General features: G+C 62.1%; 3 protein-coding genes across 3 annotated transcripts; 2 read left to right on the forward strand and 1 right to left on the reverse strand.

The window, feature by feature from the left end:
* Positions 1-2,041: 2,041 nt before the first annotated feature.
* On the forward strand, positions 2,042-2,470 carry LOC121338741 (claw keratin-like). The gene has a single exon (XM_041409939.1). The coding sequence runs from the start codon at positions 2,042-2,044 to the stop codon at positions 2,468-2,470; it is 429 nt and encodes a 142-aa protein (XP_041265873.1).
* A 2,425-nt stretch (positions 2,471-4,895) lies between these two features.
* Positions 4,896-5,204, reverse strand: LOC121338754 (claw keratin-like). The gene has a single exon (XM_041409954.1). The coding sequence runs from the start codon at positions 5,202-5,204 to the stop codon at positions 4,896-4,898; it is 309 nt and encodes a 102-aa protein (XP_041265888.1).
* A 1,894-nt stretch (positions 5,205-7,098) lies between these two features.
* LOC121338742 (claw keratin-like) lies at positions 7,099-7,455 on the forward strand. The gene has a single exon (XM_041409940.1). It carries the CDS (start codon positions 7,099-7,101, stop codon positions 7,453-7,455), a length of 357 nt encoding a protein of 118 aa, XP_041265874.1.
* Positions 7,456-7,949: the final 494 nt, after the last annotated feature.

The following is a 7,949-nucleotide window of genomic DNA, read 5'->3' on the forward strand; positions in this document are numbered from 1 at the left end:
CTCTGCTGCGGGAAGGAGCTGAGGATGGGCCCGGGGAAGGTGACCACCGAGGCCGGGGGCTGGATGACCACCGTGGAGTCGGGGCACTGGCGCACGCAGGGCTCGTTGGAGGTGTCAGCCAGAGGGGCCGGGGTGGCCACCCCGCAGCTGGGGACACACAGGCTGTTGCAGGACATCCTTGGGTTCGGCTGGCAGAGCTGCAAGACAAGGCACAGCCGCGGCTCACGCCGAGCACTCGGCACACAAAGCCCTGCTGCTCTCGCCCGCCTGCAGCCCGTGTCCCAGGGCTCGCTCTGGCTCTTCCCAGGTATTCTGAACCAAGCCCGTTCCATCTAAATGCCTGCTCACAACCCTTGCTGCCCTCTCCATCCCTGAATCTTGCTGTCCCATGGGAACTTAGAAGACTTTGGCATCCGAAGGAGCAAAGTCCTCAAGTTTCCCAAGCCCTTGGTCGCCTGGTAGAACCCAAACCACCCAACTCTGCTCTAGGAGAGCAAGAGGGGCCCACAGGCAAGGGTTCTTCCAAAAAGCCCCAGACAAAGATTCCATGAGAAAGCCATGGTTGAAGAAGGAAAGAGGAGAGAAGGCTTGCACTTACCAAGGTGATAAGACGAGTCAAGTGGTGGAAGGTGGATAGAGCTCTGTGGAACTTCTGGACCTTTTATACATCTCCGAAAGGGCCTGGGGCATCAGGAAAGGGAGCGGTGGCAAAAAAACAAGCAATTAGGAATTCAAGCTGACAAGCTTCATCAGAGAGATAATGTTGCAATACAATTATACACCTCAGCATCAGGGAGATTGGTGTGGAAACGTGCCCTGGACCGATGAGAGGGGATGGGAGGGACAGCCGTGGCCCATCATTAGGTGACAGACTCGGTGCTGCTGGAGCTCAGCTCACAGCCTCAGTAAACGCTGCTCTGTCCCTAATCCTTCACTTTGCTTACAAAGAATCTCAAGCATCCTTTGGGACACTGCTGTGCCCGGCTCCACCACCCTGAGCCCCAGCCCGGCCGTGCCCCTGAGCCAGCCGTGCACAGCAGGGCCTGGCCTGGGCCAGCCTGGCTCTGGGGGGCTCGGCCAACATCCCCTGGGCCAGCCCTTGGCGCCAGCTGGGCAGTGCAGACCCTCCAGCAGGGCCCAGCTCACACACACGGGCCGGGAGGAGCCACAGGGACCCTTCGGCTCCTCCCGTGCTGTCCCCTCTGTCACGGCTGGCCCGGGCTCTGTCCCACCGCTCTCCCCCTTCCCTGGGGCTTTGGGGTTCCACCAGTGGGATCTGCCCCCTCTGCGGGGCCATCAGGGATAACTGGGACATGCAAACCTCAACGTCCTCCAGAACACCAAAGGGGCAATTCACAGTCGTGTCAGGGGACCCCAAAACCTGGCCATGAACATTTCTGCTGGCACTGGCAGCCGGTGGGATTTGGGAGACACGCCGAGAGTGGCTTCTCCTTTGCCCACGCTGCCGCTGCCTCTGTTTACCAGCCCGTAAAAGGCCGGTAATGACAGGGGTGATGACTGGGACAGCACTTCAAAGCTGCTGCAAGATTCCTGGAATTGCTCTCTGTAAGCAAACTGAGGGATTAGGGACAAACAAGGGTTTATTGGGGCTGAGAGCTGAGTGAGCTCCAGCAGCACCGTGTCTGTCACCTAATGATGGGCCACGGCTGTCCCTCCCATCACTTCCTTCGTGTCCAGAACACGTTTTCACGCCAATGTCCCCAGTGAGGGGATGCCATGGAATTATCTTGCAACATTATCTCTCTGATGAGGCTTGTCAGCGTGAATTCCTAATTACTCGGGTTTTTTGTCACCACCCCCTTTTCCTGAAGCCCCAGGCTCTCTGGGGTGTATAAAAGGGCTGAGCTTCTTCCACAGCTCCATCCGCACTTCTCCACTTGACTCCTCTCATCACCTGGGTAAGTGCAGCTCTCCGAAGCCTCTTGGGGATCTCTCTCTGTCTCCTTCCCTGAAATTCCTCCATCACACCTTTGCCTCTTTTTCCCTGGGTGTTTTCCAGAAACCTTTCCCTGTCTCAAGGATGTCCTGCAACAGCCTGTGTGTCCCTACCTGCGGGGTGGCCACCCCGGCCCCTCTGGCTGACACCGTCAACGAGCCCTGTGTGCGCCAGTGCCCCGACTCCACGGTGGTCATCCAGCCCCCGGCCTCGGTGGTCACCTTCCCCGGGCCCATCCTCAGCTCCTTCCCGCAGCAGAGTGCCGTGGGCTCGGCCGGAGCTCCCTACGTGGGAGCCGGCTCCGGAGGCGCCTTTGGAAGCCGTGGGGGCTACGGGGGCTACGGGAGCCTTGGAGGCTATGGAGGTTACGGAGGTTGGGGCTATGGAGGCCGTGGTCTCTATGGCGGCTGGGGCTATGGAGGCTTTGGGGGCTATGGGGGCTATGGCAGCTGTGGCTACGGCGGCTTGTGCAGTGGCGACCGCTTCCTCAATGGCAACTGCGGGCCCTGCTAAGCCCCAGCCCGAGCACGGCCTCAGACCAAGAAGAGCTCCAGGAGAAACCCCGGCACATCCCGACCCGACGCTCCATGGACCAAAACTCCTTAAGCATCGCCGGGCTCTGCAGCTCGGAAGCCTGGTGCCAGCTTGGGAAGCAGCTCTGCCTTGTCCCTGCCCTGCCTGAGCATCCCCACGGGGCTCCTGGTGCCTCGGTCCCAGAGACTCACCCGGGGCTGCTCCTGCTTGCCCGGCTGTGCCCAGGGCCAGGCCACGGGAAGCCCTTGGCCATGACCCTGCTCTTCTGCCCAGCCCCTCCTGCCCTCCCCCTGCAATAAAAGCTGTCTTGCATTGCAATGTTGACTCCTGGTTTTCCTTCACCCTCCCTTTTGCCGCTGCCCAGTCTCCTGGGGGGCTGCTGGGCTGTTGCAATGCCCCTGGGCAGTGCCCTGGAGCTCGGGCACAGCTGGCTCCCTGTGTCCCAGCTGGGGATGTCCAACCCGCTGGCTCTGGGGGGCTCATCCCCCCAGCTCCCCATGCTCTCCCAGCAGCAGGAAATGCACCACAACCCCAAATCCCTCGCTGATGATGGGAAAGGACCACGAGGGGCCTTTGGAAGAAATTCTTCCAAATCTTCAGCAGAAGCAGCAAAGCTGACATCACTTCTGGGACTGGGTTTAGTTGAGATGGTCACAATACAAAGCAACACTCCATTTTCAGAAGGCTTCAAACCTGATTTTATTTTAGCATGCATGCTTTCCATACATTCTTACAAAACTCATAGTTTAATCATTGGTCAGGAAAGACAAAGTGCTCATTGGAACAGGCAGTTGCAGGTTCCTCTTATTTCTCCTTTTCTTTCTTGGTTTCCCTGTCAAGAACCTTGGTAGGAAATCCTTTCAGGGGTGAACATGGATCCTCTTCTCAAGCTTCCCTCTGGCTCACAGAAGTCGCTGTAAATCCTGTCCCACACCGTGCTGGTGCTGGTCAGTCTCATGGGGATGCAGGATGAGCGCTGCCTGTCCCAGGTGTTGTGGCCTGTCCGGCTGGAGGCGGTGGCAGCTGGGAAGGGAGGAGACAGACCCGAGCAGATCTTGCCCAGTCTCCTCTCCACGCCAAGCAATGACCACAGGCTTCAGTCCCGCGGGGCTCTTGGAGGAGGAGCGTGGAGTTTCCCACCTCCCTGAGGTCCCTTCTATTGCTTATTGATATGTATGAAAATTTCTTCCTAAATTAACACCAGAAACTCCCTGGGTTTGGGATATCATTTGTTTTAAGATCATCTAGATCAGTTTTAGACAATATTATTTCATATTCTGTCCATATTATTTTATACTCTGTCCATATTATGGCAATAGTCCCATTGTACCCAATATTACCAATCTATTAAATAATATTTTAATATCGGCCATGTAATTCAGTGCGAGCAGGGGCAGCAAAGGTCACCGCGGTGTGTCCCTGAGCCCGGGGCTGTTGGAATTTCTGCTGCCGCTCCTGGGCAGGGCCGTGTCCCTGGTGAGGGGTGGGTGACACCGGGGACCCCAGGAAGGGCCTCGGCACCCGCAGAGGGGCGAGGCGGGGCCGGCAGCGCTCCAAGGAGCCGCGGTGGAACCCACAGGAGAAGCGGGAGCAGGAGGCGGTGCGGGGAGCTGGAATGTTCCAGGGGATGTGGGAAGAGCGGCAGCGCTGCTGGGGCTGTTCTCCCTCTCCCTGCGGAGCCGGGGCTGCCCGAGAGCCCCGAGCGGGGCCGCGTCCCTTGGGGGGCTCCACTGGCCCCCAATCCCCACGGGCCTGGGGCTCCAGCGGCCCTCGGGGGGGATGTCGCAAGGGCAGGGGGCTGGCGGTGGGGCCCGGGGCTCCTGAGGGGCTGCAGAGAGGAGCCGGGAGGGGTCAGGAGGCGGGCAGGGCCAGGGAGAGGTGCCGTGGCAGGGGCTGGGCAGTGTCCGGCTCGGGGGGACTCTGCTGCGGGGCTGGGGCGGCCAAGGACGGGCAGGAGGAGCCCGGGCAGCTGCCGGGGGCTCCTCGCCCGCCGTGTCCGAGCGGGGCTGCCCGGAACCCTCCCGGCAGGCGGGCCGGGCTGGGCAGCGGGCGCGGAGCAAAGAGCAGCCGAGAGCCGGTGAACATTGCAGTGCGAGGCAGCTTTTATTGGCGTGCGGGGGCAGGGGGGCGGCAGCGGAGCGGGGCCCTGGCCGAGGGCTCCCCGCGGGTCCCGGCCGCGGGCAGAGCAGGAGCCGAGCTGGGGCCGTGCCGGGAGCGGGCAGCGACCGCTGCGGGGCTCCGAGGGATGCGGCGGGGAGGAGGCGGAGCTGGGCCGAGGGATGTCTGTCTGTCTTTCTGTCTGTCTGTCTGTCGGTGCGTCCTTCCTTCGGGCCTTGGCGTGCGGGGATGGGCCGGGGGCGTTCCTGGAGCTCTCCTGGATCAGGGATGGCGCTCGGGCTGGGGCTTAGCAGGGCCCGCAGCCTCTGGGGACGCCGCAGCTGCCCCCAAAACCTCCGAATCCCCCAAGGCCGCCGGAGCCCCCACGGCTTCCAAAGGCGCCCCCGGAGCCGGTTCCCACGTAGGGAGCTCCGGCCGAGCCCACGGCGCTCCGCTGCGGGAAGGAGCTGAGGATGGGGCCGGGGAAGGTGACCACCGGGGCCGGGGGCTGGATGACCACCGTGGAGTCAGGGCACTGGCGCACGCAGGGCTCGTTGGAGGTGTCAGCCAGAGGGGCCGGGGTGGCCACGCCGCAGCTGGGGACACAGCAGGACATCCTTGAGACTGGGAAAGGCTTCTGGAAAAAAAACTGCGGGAAAAAAAAGAGGCAAAGGTGTGAGAGAGGAGTTGTGCTGAGAGAGATCCCCAAGAGGCTTCGGAGAGCTGCACTTACCCAGGTGATGAGAGGAGTCAAGTGCAGGAGTGCGGATGGAGCTGTGCAAGGAGCTCAGCCCTTTTATACAGCCCAGAGAGCCGGGGGCATCGTCCGGGGGTGCGGGCAGACCCCCCTTCCCCAATAATTACGAATTCACGCTACCAAGCTTCATAAAGTGCAGGGACGCAGAAAAATTCTGTCACCCCCCCATTGTGGACATTGGTTTGGAAATGAGTGGACAAAAGAGAGGCGCTTTCAGGGACAGCAGTGGCCCATCATTACATGACAGACACGGTGCTGCTGGATCTGAGCCCACAGCCCTAATAAAACCAGGTTTTTCCCTAATCCCTCAATTTGCTTACTTAGAAAAATCCCGGCATTTTGCAGCAGCTTTGGAACGCTGTCCCAGCCATCACCCCTGTCATTACCGGCCTTTTACGGGCTGGTAAACAGAGGCAGAGGCAGCGTGGGCAAAGGAGAAGCCACTCTCGGCGTGTCTCCCAAATCCCACCGGCTGCCAGTGCCAGCAGAAATGTTCATGGCCAGGTTTTGGGGTCCCCTGACACGACTGTGAATTGCCCCTTTGGTGTTCTGGAGGACGTTGAGGTTTGCATGTCCCAGTTATCCCTGATGGCCCCGCAGAGGGGGCAGATCCCACTGGTGGAGCCCCAAAGCCGCAGGGAAGGGGGAGAGCGGTGGGACAGAGCCCGGGCCAGCCGTGACAGAGGGGACAGCACGGGAGGAGCCGAAGGGTCCCTGTGGCTCCTCCCGGCCCGTGTGTGTGAGCTGGGCCCTGCTGGAGGGTCTGCACTGCCCAGCTGGCGCCAAGGGCTGGCCCAGGGGATGTTGGCCGAGCCCCCCAGAGCCAGGCTGGCCCAGGCCAGGCCCAGCTGTGCACGGCTGGCTCAGGGTGGCTGGTCCGGGCGCAGCCATGTCCCAAAGGATGCTCGGGATTCTTGTGTAAGCAAAGTGAGGGATTAGGGACAAACCTGGGTTTATTGGGGCTGTGAGCCGAGTGAATTCCAGCAGAACCAAGACTGTCATGTAATGATGGGCCACGGCTGTTCTTCTCATCGGTCCAGGCACGTTTGCACAGCAATATCTCCAAAAAGGCGATGACAAAGAACTGTTGCCCATCATTAGCTGTGTCATTTACCTTGTCCGCTTGAATTCCTAATTACTGGGGTTTGCCCCCACCCCCTGGACGGTGCCCCAGGCACTCTGGGGTGTATAAAAGATCCGAGGGCTCCACAGGGCTGCATCCAGCTCTCCCCACTCGACTCTGCTCATTGATCGCTGTGGTGAGTGCCTCCGTCCTCCCTCCCTCCTCTGAGCCTTCCCCGGGGAGTCTCTGGCTGTGGAATTCCCAAGGGATCTCTGCCCCTGTGGAATCCTCGAGGTATCTCTGTCCCTGTGGAATCCCCGAGGGATCTCTGTCCCTGTGGAATCCCCGAGGGATCTCTGTCCCCGCGCTCCAGCAGCTGTCCCAGGGCAGAGTTGGGGTGGTTGGGGTTCCACCAGCGGGCTCAAGGCCTCGGGGAGCCCGGAGCTTTGGACGAGGGAGTTTTTCTTCGCTGCCACGGGCAGGCAGGAGCCGGGGGTGGTGAGGGCAGCCGGGCATTCCAGGAGCCGCTCCAGCCGTGCCAGGGCTTGGCTGGGAAGGCCTGGGAAGAGCCAGAGCGAGCCCTGGGACACGGGCTGCAGGCGGGCGAGAGCAGCAGGGCTTTGTGTGCCGAGTGCTCGGCGTGAGCCGCGGCTGTGCCTTGTCTTGCAGCTCTGCCAGCCGAACCCAAGGATGTCCTGCAACAGCCTGTGTGTCCCCAGCTGCGGGGTGGCCACCCCGGCCCCTCTGGCTGACACCTCCAACGAGCCCTGCGTGCGCCAGTGCCCCGACTCCACGGTGGTCATCCAGCCCCCGGCCTCGGTGGTCACCTTCCCCGGGCCCATCCTCAGCTCCTTCCCGCAGCAGAGCGCCGTGGGCTCGGCCGGAGCTCCCTACGTGGGAGCCGGCTCCGGGGGCGCCTTTGGAAGCCGTGGGGGCTCCGGCGGCTTTGGGGGCTTTGGGAGCTATGGGGGTTTTGGCGGATTTGGGGGCTACGGCAGCTGCGGCCGCGGTTCCCGCTCCTTCGGAGGCCCCTGCGGGCCCTGCTAAGCCCAATCCCCGCCGGAGCTCAGTGCTGGCCCTGCCCGCGGGCTCCTCCAGCAGCCCCCGCTGCCTTGTGCCGCCGGAGCCGGGCTGAAGCCGCAGCCCCCGCTCAGGGCCGGCCCAGCAGCCCCGGCAGCCGCAGGGTCCCCGGCGCTGCCGGCTGAGCCCGCAGAGCCTCGCCAGGCGCCTCTGGGCTCCCCAGCACTGCCTCCAAAAGCTGCCCCCTCTCTGCGCCCCCAGCCAGCTGTGCCCAGCCTCGGCTGAGGCTCTGCCCGCTCTGCCCGGCGCCCAGCCCCGGAGCCGCCCTGGCCAGGGCCGATCTCTGCGGTGCAGCCCTGGGCTCTGCCTCGCTGCTGCCTTGGGCTTTTCGTCTTTCCGACGCCTTGTTGCTGGTTTGTTTCTCGCTGACAGCGCCTGTGGGCTTTTCACTCGCAATAAAGAATCTGTGTTGATGCAATCCTTTTGGATTTTGGTTGTTTTTTATGGGGTTGCTGCTCTGA

This window comes from Onychostruthus taczanowskii, unplaced genomic scaffold (genome assembly GCF_017590055.1).
Source record: "Onychostruthus taczanowskii isolate IOZ18803 unplaced genomic scaffold, ASM1759005v1 scaffold315, whole genome shotgun sequence".
Lineage (NCBI taxonomy): Eukaryota > Metazoa > Chordata > Aves > Passeriformes > Passeridae > Onychostruthus > Onychostruthus taczanowskii.